At 36.4% G+C, this 17,789-nt stretch overlaps 2 protein-coding genes across 3 annotated transcripts in view; one reads left to right on the plus strand and one right to left on the minus strand.

The window, feature by feature from the left end:
• The first annotated feature begins 990 nt into the window (after positions 1 to 990).
• On the plus strand, positions 991 to 15,986 carry LOC139938083 (acid phosphatase type 7-like). Its single transcript, XM_071933465.1, has 13 exons — positions 991 to 1,177; positions 2,668 to 2,781; positions 3,499 to 3,690; positions 4,209 to 4,391; positions 5,264 to 5,387; positions 6,011 to 6,079; positions 7,133 to 7,247; positions 8,478 to 8,591; positions 9,451 to 9,487; positions 10,348 to 10,415; positions 11,219 to 11,290; positions 12,157 to 12,291; positions 13,556 to 15,986. The coding sequence occupies exons 1-13, from the start codon at positions 1,171 to 1,173 to the stop codon at positions 13,619 to 13,621; spliced, it is 1,296 nt and encodes a 431-aa protein (XP_071789566.1). The 5' UTR covers positions 991 to 1,170; the 3' UTR covers positions 13,622 to 15,986.
• A 136-nt stretch (positions 15,987 to 16,122) lies between these two features.
• Positions 16,123 to 17,789, minus strand: part of LOC139938092 (cholesterol 24-hydroxylase-like) — a 28,761-nt gene continuing 27,094 nt past the window's right edge. For both annotated transcript variants that reach the window (XM_071933482.1, XM_071933475.1), the window contains 2 exons: positions 17,317 to 17,383; positions 16,123 to 16,499 (listed from right to left, as the gene is read on the minus strand). In XM_071933482.1, the coding sequence (XP_071789583.1) occupies positions 16,329 to 16,499; positions 17,317 to 17,383 (238 nt within the window). In that variant the 3' untranslated portion in view covers positions 16,123 to 16,328. The remainder of the gene's footprint in view (positions 16,500 to 17,316; positions 17,384 to 17,789) is intronic.

Genomic DNA, 17,789 nt, shown 5'->3' on the forward strand with positions numbered 1-17,789 from the left:
ATAAGCCTTAATGATCGAGGCATTCATTTCTGAGTTGAAAAAATTCTTTATATCTTTTCAAAAAGCTTACTGTAATGATGCAAAACCTTTTTTTTTACAAACGGTTTTATTTTATCCTCAGCATATTTAAACAAGTTTGATTAAAAGCAGTTTGAGTTTGTGTGTATTGTTTCTGTTGTGAAACACTGTGTATGTGTCTATTTAATATTTCAGTGATGTCTTTCCTTTGGACTAAAACATTTATCCTGTGAGGAACATTCATAAACACTGTAATTTCTTCGGACGAGCCTTTTACTTCTGTGCCCAAGGTAGCTCTGGAGCTACCTTGAAAAATCACTAGTATTTACTTGCATTTTGTAGTATATTCTCCGTTTTATTCATATGGAAGTAAGTAAGTGCTAAAATTAAAAGAATTTACTTTTCGGTAAAAGTAGATACTTTTAGCATTTTAGTAAATACTTTTAAGTAACAGTTTTTACTTCCTTTTATTCATATGGATGGTAGTAAATACTTGAAATTTTCAAGTAAAAGTAAGTACTACTTTTTATTCATACGACCCAATGTTCTTTAATGCAATTCCTTTGTATGCTATACCCATTGTAATCATAAACGAGGCAGTTCAACGCTTGCAAACCTTTGAGCCCCTGCAAATACAAGCAGTTTTGTTTGCTAATTCATGAGCGGATAGCAAAGAAAACTTGCTCACATGACAGTGAGTCATATGACAAATAAATATCTATAGTAGATTTTCACACAACAATAATGCACCCTATCCCATTACTAACGATTCGTTTTTGTTTCATGGATCGTAGCTCAATAAGTTTGTCAATGAGTGAGATCGCAAAGCAAAGCAGTACATGTAGTAGATGTTCACGCACTAATGCATGCACCCGTCTGAATTCCCCAACATAACAGTTGGTTAACAAGGAGATATTAGCTTGATAAGGAAGCTTCTTTGCCAAAATAAACACTACGCAGTGACTTTTGGACTTAAAGTGTGCACTTGACACATGCTTTACAAATGGTTCGATACATGATAAGAATTGCTAAACATCTAAACTTTGAAGTTCAGATATTATACAACTGTATTCTGATGTTGGGCTCAACTGCCATTTATGGACAAAAGATTTTTCACTGTATCAAGAAAAACGTGACAGAGACTTTTGCAGGATGAAAGGTAATGTCATAGATGGGATTTTTGCATTTATCGGGTGGTGGTATTGGGTTTATTGTCATGGTGGTTGTGTTCAAGGGCTTCGGCATGGTGGAGATGCAACCTAAGGTTTGCAGTAAGATCATGTACATGAGTAGGATTTGAAACTTTGCATGGTGGAGATACAATCTAGTAAGGATTGCATTAACACCATGTACATGGGTAGGATTTGAAACTTTGCATGGTGGAGAATGATCTAGTCAGGTTTGCAGTAACATCATGTATATGAGTAGGATTTGAAACTTTGCATGGTGGAGATACAATCTAGTAAGGTTTGCAGTAACACCATGTACATGGGTAGGATTTGAAACTTTACATGGTGGAGATACAATCTAGTAAGGTTTGCAGTAACACCATGTACATGGGTAGGATTTGAAACTTTGCATGGTGGAGATACAATCTAGTCAGGTTTGCAGTAACACCATGTACATGAGTAGGATTTGAAACTTTGCATGGTGGAGATACAATCTAGTAAGGTTTGCAGTAACACCATGTACATGGGTAGGATTTGAAACTTTGCATGGTGGAGATACAATCTAGTCAGGTTTGCAGTAACACCATGTATATGAGTAGGATTTGAAACTTTGCATGGTGGAGATACAATCTAGTAAGGTTTGCATTAACACCATGTACATGGGTATGATTTGCATCTTTACATGGTGGAGATACAATCTAGTAAGGTTTGCAGTAACACCATGTACATGAGTAGGATTTGAAACGTTGAATGGTGGACCTAGTAAGGTTTGCAGTAACACCATGTACATGAGTAGGATTTGAAACTTTACATGGTGGAGATACAATCTAGTAAGGTTTGCAGTAACACCATCAACATGAGTAGGATTTGAAACTTCACATGGTGGAGATACAATCTAGTAAGGTTTGCAGTAACACCATGTATATGAGTAGGATTTGAAACTTTGCATGATGGAGATACAATCTAGTAAGGTTTGCACTAACACCATGTACATGGGTAGGATTTCAAACTTTGCATGATGGAGATACAATCTAGTAAGGTTTATAGTAACACCATGTACATGGGTAGGATTTGAAACTGTGCATGGTGTAGATACAATCTAGTAAGGTAATTGCAGTAACACGTGTACATGAGTAGGATTTGAAACTTTGCATGGTGGAGTTAAACTCTGGTAACTGCAGCTAATACACCATGTACATGAGTATGGTTTGCAGTAACACCATGTATAACACGAGTAAGGTTTGAAACTTTGCATGGTGGAGACATAGTGTTGTTTGAGACACAACTCAAACAGAGAGTTTTTATACACAGGAAGCTGAAATTTTCTCTACTTAGCATTTCATTTATTCCCAATTACTGAAACCCAAGAGGAGCCACTATACAATATAATTACCACTTTTTGGAGGGACTATCAAAGTTGACCTATGACCTACTAATGTCCTAAAACTTGAATTCTGCAGATGTTATTTTTTTCTTTCAGGAACAGTTGGAATAAACGCATACATATTTCAAGTATGCGTTGCCTTCATGCTTGTTGTCAACAGCTATGGTGAAATTTGGTACCAGCCAGAACAAGTTCACCTATCAGCTACGGGTAAATTGCACCGTCATACATTTCGTGGGTTTGAAAGAAAATGTTAAATTGTGTGTTTAAAGCCATTGGACACTTTCGAAGGCCCACACTTCGTGTATTACAACTTATATGTAAAATAACAAACCTGTGAAAATTTACGCTCAATCGGTCATCGGAGTCGGGAGAAAATAACGGGGAAAACACACCCTTGTTTCCGCACGTTTTGCCGTGTCATGACATGTGTTTAAAATAAATTCGTAATTCTCGGTGTCGAGAATTTATAATTGTTTTAATGTTTTCTCAAAAAGTAAAGCATTTCATGGAATAATGTTTCAAGAGAAGTCTTTCACCATTACCTTCTGTATGTAAACCATGCAAGTTATTTGTAAATCTGTGAACTTTTATTTTGTTGTTGTTCCGAAAGTGTATAATGGCTTCAAAGAAAGACATAAGCAGCATCCGAGTAAAAACATTCTCTTTTGAACAAATTTCATATGTTTAACATTTAAATCTGCGGTTGTAGCTTTGGAAAATGTGCCAGAGTCTTATATTATGCAGCACGATTATTATTTTAAAGATATGGGATTTCATTGTGTACAATCTACAGGATTCTTTTTTTAGTTTTCATCTTCATTAACTTTGAAAAAAAAAAAAAAATGAAATAGACTTAATTTTGCTGGTGATATTTTGTTAACCTGTTGACCTGTTTTTATGTTTCTACATTGTTTTATTTTAAAGGAAACCCGACTGAAATGATAGTAACATGGAGTACTTTCAATGACACCGAATCACAGGTTCAGTTTGGAGTGACTGTGGCCAAATACACATCTTCAGGTTCAAGTACAAAGTTTGTAGATGGCGGTCCAGAAAAACACACACAGTTCATCCACCGGGTGAAACTAACCAGTTTAATACCTGGAACCAAATATGGTAAATTAAAGCAGATTTATGTTATTTAATTTTGCTCCACTCGTAGGCCTACTACATAGTTGTATTATTTGTCATGAACGGTATTTAGCAATCTCATTTTGGTGTGTATAAACTATTATATTTTCCCGTTTCACAAGATTTCATTTTTCTCGTTCAAATTCGTTCCAACCATTCTATTTCATATAGAGGCAACCCAGACTACACTTTAGTGTATTTTTTTTGGTGTTTTTTTTTTACTGATTGATCAAATTGAATGCCTGACCAGTTCTTGTAGCTTGCTTCTACGAAATTGTTTGATCATTTTATTCGAGCAGATGCTAATAGTAGTGAAATTACTATTTTTGACTATTGAAATGCTGACTTATTTGAACATTCTTGTTTAAATCGAAATTCGCTGGGTGTTAAAAATGAATTGTTGAAATTGCCTGAGAAAACCTATATTAAAATACATCTGTTTGGAAAGAAATGTTGGACAACAAAACAACTTGTTTTAAAATTTGCTCCACAATCATGTACAGTTTATCGCTGTGGAAGTGAAAAGGGCTGGAGTTTGCTCTTTTTCTTCAAGGCTGTGGAGAACAGGACCGACTGGAGCCCTCGCTTCGCCATTTATGGTGACATGGGTAATGAGAATGCACAGTCGTTAGCACGACTACAACAAGGCACACAGGATGGGACGTTGGATGTAATATTACATGTTGGTGAGTCATTTGGCATCTTTACCAATTTACCCAACTTACAAACTGTTGTCATACATTGTTTTTTAGGGACATCATGTCCTAATATTTCGCATTTCGTGTTTAGTTACCAGATAGCTGTTGAAATTTATCACGACGCTTTTCCTGGACTCAAATGTTGGCTTTTGGTGTTGATTTCCTGTCCATATATGACACGGAATTATAGGCCTATACCAAATTTGTAAAGAGCTGAAACAAAATAATACACCGTAGTCGCATGCAGATCGTGTTCATAATTTGCGTTGTGTCATAGAATGAAATAACAGCCTCAGAAAATTTGGGCTTAATCTGTTGTGTGTGTCGAGACTCTTTAGGAGAAAATAGTGACAACCATGCACTTTTCAGCAGGTTAATATAATTTTCAGCTTTCATGTTGCCTTTTTGTGTTTTGTTTGTTTCCAGATTCAGTTTTCTCGGATAATTATGACTCTATTTCAGGGAAAATGTTTCTGAGGAAAACATTGTTATCAGGTATATAGGGAGTTCAAAGCCTGCAGGCTTTGTGAACCTATGAACATTTCAAATTCACTTGGCATATTGAAGAATACATCCTCTCTCATAAAGAAGCATTTTGTTAACTCTGCTTGTGTGATGCTACTTTCTTTTTTAGGCTTTATGCTGGTGTTTTTTTGCAGAGCCGCTTGCGGCGGATACCGGCGATTTAAAAGTTCCAATTATTGTCATCCTATATATTTTAATAGCTTGCAGACATTATGCTGGTATTCTAATACCAATCACTGTTGAACTTTTGAAGAAAGACACCAGTTATGAGTTTCCTTACAGTTAAAGTGTTTGTATTTCACAATGTAAATTTTTTGTGAATTGTTTGATTGCAGGTGACTTTGGGTACGATCTGGACACTAACAACGGCCATGTTGGTGACGAGTTCATGAGGCAGATTGAGCCTGTGGCTGCTTATGTTCCATACATGACATGTGCTGGAAACCATGAATCCGCTTAGTAAGTAATAGAGTGATTTGATTTCCAATCCAAGAAGGGTAACAAAACAGTGAATAATGAATAATATTTTACGAGCAAATGCGTTCATAACACAATGATGTATAATACAATATAAAACAAAAATAATATAGAAAAGACAATCGAAAAAAAAGAGAGCAGAAAACTAAACTAAACACCAATGCAAAACACATGGTGATGGGGTTGGGGGGGGGGGGGGGGTATAGAATGCAGAGCTTGTCGAGTACGGACCCTCGAGTATGAACTATCTATGAGCACGATCTTTACATTCTAAATAATCAAACAATTTCAGGGTTGAATAAAAGTGACATGCGCAGCTGACACCACATGACACACAATGTTATTGACGACATCAGCAAGTTACAGTTTAAATTGACAATTCATAAATACCTCAGACAGTTTCGCTATTCTTATTGGTGGAGAGCGCGTCACGTGGGTGTGTATAATTCGTGTTAATTCGTGGGCGTGACACGCGACCTTGCACCTGTTCTTATAAGAAATTAAGAACCAGACCTCGTTGGGATTAAACCACCAGTTGAAAACCTCTTCACCGCACATTGATTCCCTTATTTTTGCATGCTTGTTTTAAATTTCTATTTCAACAGCAATTTTTCAAACTACAAGAATCGCTTCACTATGCCTCTTTACGGTGACAACCAAAACCTGTGGTACAGGTAGGACAATTTCCAGCTTGTTTTTTAAAGACATTGGACACTATTGGTAATTGTCAAAGACTAGCCTTCACAGTTGGTGTATCTCAACATATGCATAAAATAACAAACCTGTGAAAATTTGTGCTCAATCGGTCATCGAAGTTGCGAGATAATAATGAAAGAAAAAACACCCTTGTCACACGAAGTTGTGTGCTTTCAGATGGTTGATTTCGAGACCTCAAGTTTTAAAGCTGAGGCCTCGAAATCAAATTCGTGGAAAATTACTTCTTTCTCTAAAACTACGTTACTTCAGAGGAAGCCGTTTCTCACAATGTTTTTAACTACCAACCTCGCCCCATTACCCATTAACAAGTAAGTTTTTATGCTAAAAATTATTTTGAGTAATTACCAATAGTGTCCACTGCCTTTAACGCCTTTTTAGTTGAAGGATTTGGGTACTTTTTCTAACTCATAATACAATGTCAACAACTCTACACTAAACTTACACCGTTTGAAGATAATGATGTAGAAAGCTTACCTTAAAGGAACACGTTGCCTTGGATCGGACGAGTTGGTCTTCAACAACGTGTTCCTTTAAAACATTACTAGCTAAGGTGATGTCGTCTTTGAGAAATTAGCAAAACAATGTCTCGAAAGTATACGTTTTATATGCAAAACTAATGTTCTCTTTAGAAAATTTCCTCTTTTTTTCGTGACTTGTTTTACTCAATTCTCAGAAGCTACAACACCTCATCAAGTAATATTTTAAGAGAAGCTTTCTACCATCATTATCTTCAAACCGTGTAAATATTTGTAAATTATATGTGTCCTACAAAAAAGACATCAGAATGACCTGATCTGAGCAGACAGCAGAAGAAAGGAAAAACCCTTAAATAATGTTCTGTTTTTGTAATATTATTGGTGTGTGTAAGCTGATCTTTTATTACGTTACTACGAGAAAAAAAAAAATCAAAAGTGTGTGATTTTCTTTCAGATATTCTCCCTGCAAAGGATTTTATTATGCATGGAAATCAAATATCAGAAAAATGTGTAATTTTTATTTGTCTTCCTCAGCTGGAACATCAACTCAGCCCATATTATTTCATTTTCTACCGAGGTTTATTTTTTTGGCGACGTTTCAAATGAAACAAAGACTAACCAGTTCAAGTGGCTAGAAGCAGATCTGATGGTAGGTTGATAATAAATTGTTATAACGAATAAATAACAATAACTATTAAAGGCACCGGACACTATTGGTGTTAGCTACTAGTTTTTGAGAAAGAAGTAGTTCCTCACTAAAATAATTGAAGACCTCACGCTAACGTCTCGAAATCACACAACTTCGTGTGACAAGGGTATTTTTCTTATCTCTCACTTCGTCGACCACTTGAGCTCAAATTTTCACAGGTTTGTTTTTGGTGAGAAGACTGGTCTTTGACAATTACCAAAGGTGTCATGTGCCTTTAATGAGTCAATACCACCCATCTTATATGTAAAGACTTGCAACTGATTTGTAACTTGCGCCGTGTCGAAAGTTTCGTGAAAGCGGCTCGTGGTACAATTTTGAATGCAGAAGTGGAATAAGTGTCAAAGTTCTCTTCAGCTTATGTCTCTTTAATGCCAATTTGTATGTTCATCCTCGAGATCGTACGTGCCGGCAAACTAGCAACTGAGCTCTCTAGCTTAAGTTGGCAGTCTCCCTATTTTGTCAAGATCTTTGTTCAGGGGTGCCAGTCGAAAACCAACTGTAACTGCATGCCGGTGTCAGATGCAATTGTGTCCGCCATGCAATACTGTCCGCTCCGGACACTTTTGCATATGCAATCGTGTCCGGGGCTATGCAAAAACCGTAAGCGAACGTGCATGCAATGAACTACGTACGTATATGCAGCATGAATATTCATGTATTTTTGTTTGCAGCGAAAACCCAACGGCCGAATATTTCCCATGTCATTCATGACAAGCACTTAGCTTGTAAAATGCTGCGAACGTGTTCCGTCGACCAAGGGCGTTTAATTTACTGCAAGGACGGTTTTTGCACAGGGCGGACACAACTGCATATGCAAACATGTCCGGGCGGACACAATTGCATTATGCAGCAGCGGTCGAGCGGACACGACTGCATATGCAAAACCGTCCGGCGAACACTTTTGCAAATGCTATAATGTCCTCCGGATAGTTTTGCACAGAGGACATAATTACATGCGACACCGGTCATGTAGCTAGGCATCGCATCCATGTTTGTTACACGATAAACAAACTGTTGCTGTTATCTCTTTTTTTTTTTTTAATGCAGGCCAAGGCCAAATATTAGATGAAATACCCCGAAATTAAAACAATAGTTAGCTCCTCTAAGAACCAATGGCATTCTGTGCCTCGATTATTTTGTTTTGTGATGTTTTGTTTTTCTTGCATATAGGAAGCCAATAAACCCGAAAGAAGGGCCCAGTATCCCTGGATAATAACAATGGGTCATCGACCTATGTATTGCTCCGACTCCGACTCTGATGACTGCACTAAACAAAGGAGCCTGGTGAGATTAAAAAGTCAAATAGGCCTTCGGTATTCCCGCCCAATTTCAGAGAAATGTCGTTCCATTTTATTAACAAAAGTGCCTTAAATTTGATAAGCACGCATACAATTTATTTGTTTTTGGTATTGACACTTTTCCCAATGGTGTCTTTGAGCATAAATGTGTTTTAGATTACAGAAACAAAAATCAGCAAGACGCATACTCGATTTATACAAATAAATTCTGCATATTTCATTCTCAACTTCCATTTGTATACTTAATTAGTAATTTTGGATTAAATAAATGTCTTGAAGTAGCACTTATCATGTTAAGAGACTCTACAACACTATAGAAACATTAGTCTTCATTTAAACGTTTACATGGTTGTCGAATATTTGACCAAATAAAGCATTCATGCCCTCAAAAGTCGAACAGAATTCCTCGATGTTAAGATGTAGAGAAAACAAAGTATTAAAGGAACACGTTGCCTTGGATCGGTCGAGTTGGTCCACAAAAAGTGTTTTTTAAATAAAATGCATATGGTTAGGAAGATGTTGTAAAAGTAGAATACAATGATCCACACAAATTTGCCTCAAAATTGCGTGGTTTTCCGTTTACTGTGCGAGCTAACACGGTCGGCCATTTATGGTAGTCAAACAATTTGACTCCCATAAATGGCCGACCGTGTTAGTCGACGAGGTAAAAAGAAAAATGTGCAACTTCTAGGCATGTTTGTGTGGATCATTGTATTCTACTTAATTACAACATCTTTCTACCCATATGCATTTTATGACAAACGGTTACAAACGCTTTTCAAAGACCAACTCGACCGGGTCAAGGCAACGTGTCCCTTTAACTATTATTTTTTGGTTAACCACAGGTCAGAAGTGCCTTGGAAGATATGTTCTACAAATACGGTAAGTTGGGATTTCTGGGTGGCCCAACTTCTAGAGCTGATTGTGAGCAGACAATTTAACAGTTTTCTGCAAAGCAAACAAATAAACAGGATACAAATTGCACGTGGTGACGTCACAAGGTAGGCCTTACTGCTGGGGTGCTTTGTGCGCTTTAAACCCTATAAAATAGAGTCTTGTAAATTATTTTAGTCAATACTTATTTATGTATGTACAGTCTGTTGCTAACCTTTTCTAGAGTAAAACAAATCAGGGTATCATACACTCGTCGTGTGCATACAAGGTTCTACGCCCTTCAGGCACACGAAATACCCCCCACCCCCGGGGGAAAAGGCTGTAAGCAATAACATAAACACCGAAAAGTGGAATTCTGCATTACTGTTGCATATTTGTTAGAATATTATTCACAAAGACTAAAGTTTTCCCATGCAGATTTTAGAAAACTGGTTAAACTTTCATAAGCAGTTTTCTTAAAGACAGTTTTGCACATTAATTGCTTACCGTCGCCCCTTTTTCCGGTAAAATACGTCCATCTTCCGGCCACAAGGTAAATTTTTGCTGTAATCCATTTACCTTTTTGATACCAATAAAAAATGGATTGCACTAAGTGTCACCAACCGCCATTTAATTTGACGTATAAACAATGCAAGAGTGTATACATGTACGCGCTCGCACAGCTCTTATAATTAAAGCCAATTTGAATTATAGCCTTGCATTCATCAAATACGGCGGTTGATGATGCGTAGTTCATACATCTATATTTTGCTATGGCCAAGTTTAACGTTTTAGTGAAATTAATGCAAATATTTCATGTTTATTACTACTTAAAAGATATTTTTAAATTATGATAATCCTTTATATAGGGGTAGACCTGGAACTGTGGGCCCATGAACATAACTATGAACGTCTATGGCCGGTATATAAAGAAAAGGTCAGTGAAGTCATTACAGGAGAACACCACCAGGCTATAAGGCCACATACAAAAAAATTGTTGATCGTCCCCGCCCGACCGTGCAAAACCCCCCGACCCCATTTTTTATTTTATTTGTTATTATTTTTATTATTGAAAACATGTCTGGATATCTCTTTATACTTTTACTGCCCAGATTTTTCAGCTAATATATTTTTTCAAAATGTACAGGTTTGAAAAGATGTTTAAAGAAGGTTTTTATTCATGTTGGCAAAGCAAGAAAAATTCTTCAAATATTTACTTGGGCTATACTGTGCTTAGTTGTTTGAAAAAGTTTACAGAAAATGTCATCTAGGAGTTAAATTTGTTTGACAAAACTATTGAAAACATCAAAAACACACAAACCCTCTGTTTTATAGTGATTTTGATGACTTCTTCATTCTTGATTTCATATTTTGGCATGTAAACAAAACTTAAAAAATAAATACAAAAAAACTCCCTCCCTCCCCCATCCGCAAAAAAAAGGACGATCAACAATTTGTTTTTTATGTGGCCTAAGGTCACTCCTGCTTTAGATTTGGGTATGTTATTTCACGGTAATAGTCGAAACAACACTAATTAGTCATAAATGAGACATAATTTTGCCTAACATCAAAAGCATGTCTCATTTGACTTATTATAGTGCTGTTTGACTAATATATTTTTAGAGTGAATTAGGACAACGCAATACGTTTAGTCTCGTCGAATCGTTACAATTTGTGTCTGAATATTTTGAAACATTCTCGGTAGAACATTTTGTCAATTTTTGACAATTCCCATTTCAGGTTTACAATGGCAGTAAAGAGGCACCTTACACTAACCCCAAGGCACCAGTACACATCATCACTGGATCTGCTGTAAGTTTGCCCAAAAAGTAAATACAGGAACAAACCTGTCTGCGGCTGCGTACGACGCAGGTGTAACTGCCCTTCAAATGTCGGGTTAAACAAAGGGGGTTATTCAGGGGGTTACCAGCATGAAGAAAGAACAAAGGACAGAGAAAAGATAGTATTTTAAATTTGTAGTTTTATTTGTTTCTTTGAAGACGCTGGGCACTATTGGTAATTGTCTGAGACCAGTCTTCTCACTTGGAGTATCTCAACATATGCATAAAATAACAAACCTGTGAAAATTTGGGCTCAATCGGTCATCGAACTTGCGAGATAGTAATGAAAGAAAAAACACCCTTGTCACACGAAGTTGTGTGCGTTTAGACGGTTGATTTCGAGACCTCAAGTTCTAAAACTGAGGTCTCGAAATCAAATTCGTGGAAAATTACTTCTTTCTTGAAGACTATGGCACTTCAGAGGGAGCCTTTTCTTACAATGTTTTTTACCATCAACCTCTCCCCATTACTCGTTACCAAGTAAGGTTTTATGATAACAATTATTTTGAGTAATTACTATTAGTGTCCACTGCCTTTAAAATAAATAACGCAAATCATCTTTTCTGCCTTCCCAGTAACCAATTGCGGTTTATTATTTATTAAGAGTCTCCATTCCTGAAGCCTCCCTTAGATTCAAATCTTTGGGTGAAAATTATCATTTCTTTAAAACTAAAGCTTCTCACAATGTTTTATAAAATCAACAGCTCTTCAGTGCTCCGCACCAGGTAATTGTTTTATGGTCATTAACTTGAAGAGATAGGTAGCCTGTCTTTAACGCAAGTTTTCGCTGACACCTTTTACAGGTGAAATAATGCAACTTTCTTCACATCTCCACAGGGATGTAAAGAGAGACATGATCTGTTTTTATTCTCCAAGCCGTGGGATGCATTCCGTTCTATTGACTACGGTTATAGTGTCATGCAGATTAGGAACAAAACTCATCTAACTTGGGAACAGGTGTCTGATGATCAGGTAATAAAGGAATGCATTTTTTGCATCTCCAAAAAATAAATAATTTAAAGTCACCTGGAAATAGAATTTTTTTTCTTTCAAAAATAAGAGTATATGCTTACGAACAATACAACAATTTTTTTAGTAATTGTTTGTCACGATTTGTATGTTTAAAAAATATATAAAGTTGTTTGGGGGGCTGACTCCGCCTACCCCTTTTGTGACGTCAATCGAGGCAGACTTTGCCTGCAATGCGTATAGTAAACACACGTGTAAAGTACATGTACGTCCAAGTCGTGAGTTGGTACATTTCAAAAAGTGTTTTTCTGCATTCAGCAGCAATACACCTGGTCGGCATTGCCGGAATTTTTTTTTTTTTTTTGAAACGTACAAACTCACGACTTGGTACGTACATGTACTTTGCAATTGTGTTTACTGTACGCATTACAGGCAAAGTCTGCCTCGATTGACGTCACAAACAGCGCCCTCTCGGGTCGGGGTCTACTCTTAAATTTTTAAATAACATAAGAACTGATTTGTTAAAACCTTAGTTAACTGTTTATTCACATTCCACTCATCAAAACACATATATTAGTGACAAAAGCTTTATTTTGAAAAAATACCATTTCCAGGTGACTTTAACGTTCATGTGGACAAATGTTAAATTGTTAGCATACTTGTCTTAATTGTATGGCTAGGTTTCTAGCCGTATATAAAGTATTTGCCAGTTGGTTTGAAAATATAAATTAAAAATGTACATTTTGCTGTTTTTCCTCCTGTAAAGATGCAATCTTATTTGTTGTTTTTTTCCTCCCCCTCTCTCTCTCTCTGAACGAATGTCGACAGTTAGACACAGCAATAACGTACACAAATAATCACCAACGGCACGGGCATGGCATAAAATGCATGTAGGCCCTTTTACCGGTAATATGTAAAATATTTGTAACACGTCTGATGGGCGTGAAAACATTTTTGAGATACCGACAACAATTCATGTTTAGATTCGAATTAACTATCACTAACTAATAATTGGAAACTGTTAGTTTGTGCAACATCTTAAATGAAGGGTTGTAACTTTCCACAATCTATAAAATAGCTATAAAACTTAAATGTAGAGGTATTAATTCAGCCAAAAATCTGACCTTTTTAACATTCGCTTTAAAGTTAGAGCACCAGGAATTGTGTGGGCGGATGCACTTTAATCATTGTACATTTTTCTCTGTATCTGTGAATTCTAACATTATATAACAAGTCTTTGTTTTGTATGCACTTTATTTTGTTTCAGAGTGGAAAAGTGATTGACAAGTTTACCCTCATCAAAGATCGCCATGGGCCCGAAGCTTGGCTGTGAACGTTTCATTCACATACCTGGATGACGAATCAGTTTATTTCAGCAAAATTATAGTTAAGATCATGATTTTAAAAAAAAACTGCAAGAAAGTAGACATTTTGGTTTGTTCATGAAATGGGTGCTGTTCCTTAACGGCATTTCGTGGTCTTTTTTAATGGTTGGTTGAGAAGGCAATAATTTTAAAGGCAGTGGACACTATTGGTAATTACTCAAAATAATTGTTAGCAGAAAAACTTACCTGGTAACAAGCAATGGAGAGCTGTTGTAGAGAACACATTGTGAGAAACTGCTCCGAGCTGTTAAGTTTTCACAAAGAATCTGGGGCCTTATTCATGAAGCCCTCGTAAATTGGTCACTAACGTGGCTCTTAGTAAGACTTTAGTAAGACTTTAGATCTCAGATTAAGATTTGAGGTCCCGAAATCAAGCATCTGAAAGCACACAACTTCGTGTGACAAGGGTGGTTTTTCTCTCATCATTGAAATTGAGAAGACTGGTCTTTGACAATTACCGGAGGTGTCCAGTGTCCATTAAAAGGGACATGTCACTTGTCACATGTTAGCATTCTTTTTCAGCAAGAAACATTTTCCAGTACCCCGAGAAAGTTGAGAATATTTTCACTTGCTTTTAACTTGCTTTATGATCACAATGGGTATAGCATTAGATTGTTCAGGAAGCACATTGACAAACTTATTGAACCATAAAAGCATTAGGAATTCTTTGTGGGTAAAAGACTGCAATGAAAATCAATTGTTCACGGGTTGCAGTGGTGCGTAAAAAAAATCTACTATTATGTAACAACACAAATTAAAGGGTCAAATGACATTCATGTGTGCAAGTTTTCAGGTTATCGGTTCATAAAAAAAAGCAAACAAAACTGCTTAGTAAACTTTTAACTGCTTTGCTTTATAATTATAATTGGTATAGCATTACGTTATTAATGAATTACAGTGAAGAACTTAATGAAGAATAAAAACTTCTTTGTGTAAAAGATTGCAATGATAATGACTTGTTAATCCAACAACAAAATGTAATTGCAACCAGCTTATTAAAAGAAATTGAGACTTGGGCAATTTACCCATAGGAGTTTAATAACTACAATCTCTCATACTTTATAGACCTTTATTGATTTAACTCCATTCCAAGTCATTTTAACCAAAACGAGGCTAGACGAAATAATCGTCTGGTGCCCTGTTTGCGCAATGAATGTTAGCATTCATAAATGTTATGGAAACGGGGAACATAACCAAGATGGTGACAGCGTGACAAAGGTCTGCTGTAAGAGGGGAAAAGTTATTCCTTTGTGTGCTACCCATATACACCGATGTGGTTTTCAAAAGACTTTATACAAAAAAATGACAATTTGCACACATTATTCGCTATCTACTGTAAGATTGTATTAAGCCAGAACCACCCCATCACAATATTTAAAAACTATAAATTATTTTTAAAACAGAGAAATAAACCTCTGGACGAAGTTGTATATGTATTAATGATTACCATAACAATAACATAATTATATAGGCCTACTGTCACCTAGAAATTAGTTTTAACAAAATAAGTTTTTTTTATTGAATCTCATTTTCCAGAAATTTCTTTATCAAGATACTCAGACTCGTACTTTTCAGATCCAAGTACCTGGTACCCGGCTGTTGAACTCTGCACTCGGATTACAGAATACTTGGTACCTGTGACTGGTATCCTGCTTATTTTTGCTTAGAAAAATATGTGTTAAGCATAATACTCTACTTATGAAGCTCTATAAATTGAGCCCTGCTTATAGTGGTAAGGGCAGCCTTGGACATGGTTCCCTGGTAAAAGTCCTAGGCCAAATTAGCTTAGCAAAAAACTTTAAGCACTATAGTATTTTCTCTATGGAATTGGGCCATAGTCTAGTATTTCATGACTCTGCTTACCACCATGTAAACTGGTTAAAGCCCTGGCGGTAAGTTGGGTCCTCCTTCAAATTTGAACATCAGTTGTAAATACCAAAAACAGCCTCTCACGATGATAGAACATTTTTAAACATCTCTTTCAAATTTGTATAAAAATTATCTTACTATTTCAATGAAAATATTTGAATGAAGTACTGAAAAGTGGTTTCCCTTCTTAAAGAAAAATATAGTTATAAAAGATTACATCAACTTATAATTTTTGACTCCAAACATAAAAGATATAAACTATGTGGAGTTATTGTTTTGTTTGAATTCTTGTTTAAGTTCTTAAATTCTTGTGCGTTGTATCATTGAGGAAGAAAATCATGTGTTATTTTTTATATCTGCCTAAAGAAAAATATAGTTATAAAAGATTACATCAACTTATAATTTTTGACTCCAAACATAAAAGATATAAACTATGTGGAGTTATTGTTTTGTTTGAATTCTCGTTTAAGTTCTTAAATTCTTGTGCGTTGTATCATTGAGGAAGAAAATCATGTGTTATTTTTTGTATCTGCCTGTTGTTTCTTTGTGACATGCTCCGGCTGACCTTTATGGCCACGACCACAGTGCAATATTGCAGTTTAAATACTACATATAAGGTTGATATTTAAAAAAAGATAAACACTACAACAAATTCTCGTTTAAAATGGAAATACTTCAAACAGTTTTTGGGAAGCTAACTCACACCAGAAAAACAAAAAAAGTTGTTCAAGAAAAAGAAAAAACATCTGTTCAGTATATATAATTTATATATATATTTTTAAATGTTTACTCAACTTCTTCCATTATGTCAGACTTAGGTACGGCCGGTTTGACGTATACTCGACACGAATCCTTTGGCTTGCAGGTAACGCTCCTTACATAGTCGAAACTCTGACCTGGCACGAGGTCAAAGTTGAAATTCTTCACTAACTTGGCCATGACAACCTGAGCCTCAATCTGGAAACAATAAAGTCGATGGTAATGACAGGAAACACAATACAGTGTATGTCACAAGAGGGCAGCATTTGTTTGTATTGTTTTCCTTGTCCATTACTTCATCCAGCAGAGCTGGCACTTCCTAAAGTGAATGTGTATAGTAGGAGTGGGCTAAGTTATGTTAAACATTCAACAAGTGACGGGCGTCTGTGCGGCACCCACCATAATGTAGCCCGAGCCCTAAATGTAGCCCGGACATGTTTGGGGCTACGTTTAGGTCCGGGCTACATTTAGGGCTCGGGCTACATTATGGTGCCGCACAGGCGTCATTCTCCAATCCGGGTGCAGTGGAGTTTGTTTTATACTTGGTCAAGAGAACTTGCTGATCAATAATTCTAGAGAAACCGAGTGTGATGAGACGAAGAAAAGATCGAAGATGGTAGATAGACGGAGAGAGCGACCCAATGAAAGCGGGTTGAGAGGGGGAGCTCTAATCAAGGAAAGTCGATCTAAATGGTCTGAGTTTGAGCAAGTTTGGGACAATTTCTCACAGTTATAGGGCCATATAGCTATATACAAATAGACTATAACAATAGTCTATAGTCTAATACGATACTGACATACGATACTGACGTGCAGAATTAACTGGTTTCTTGTAAGGACTAAGGCTCGGTCACACAGGCCTCGATAACGAGAACGACAACGAAAATGTAAGCAATGCATGCCCTCGATTGGTTGAGTTCTGCGTCGAGCGTTTCAACCAATAGAATGCGTTCCCTTTGCGTCGTGATCGTTATCATTTTCGCTATCGCTGCAATGTGATTTGGCCTTTACTCACCATAGCAAACTGATTCCCGATACACTTCCTTGGACCCAGTGAGAACGGGATGAACATGTAGTTGTTGCTAATGACATAAACAACATAAAGCATTGCATTACCAGAAAGTAATATAAATTTTAAATATCCTTTTCTTTGATAATTTCTATTTGATGTAATTTTTTTAAGACGACGTTGACATGTGCAATTCAGTTTTTAACTGCGAGACCTGTTTCAATAAACCTTTTTTTGAATTAAATTGAATTGTATTGAATTGAAGGTATATTTGTATTATTTTCTACATGACCAATTTGCCAGTTTTCAAACCCATAAAACTCACAAGAAAGTTTCAGTCATATATTGTAGAGCACCAAAGGCACGACCTAAGCCCAATTTCATGGCGATCTGCTTACCGCCGAATTCTGCGCTTACGATCGCGACTCCCCGCTTACGTGCAAGCGCCGAATTTCTGCGCTAGCCTTGTAAGCGTAGAA

Source organism: Asterias amurensis, chromosome 1, assembly GCF_032118995.1.
Source record: "Asterias amurensis chromosome 1, ASM3211899v1".
Lineage (NCBI taxonomy): Eukaryota > Metazoa > Echinodermata > Asteroidea > Forcipulatida > Asteriidae > Asterias > Asterias amurensis.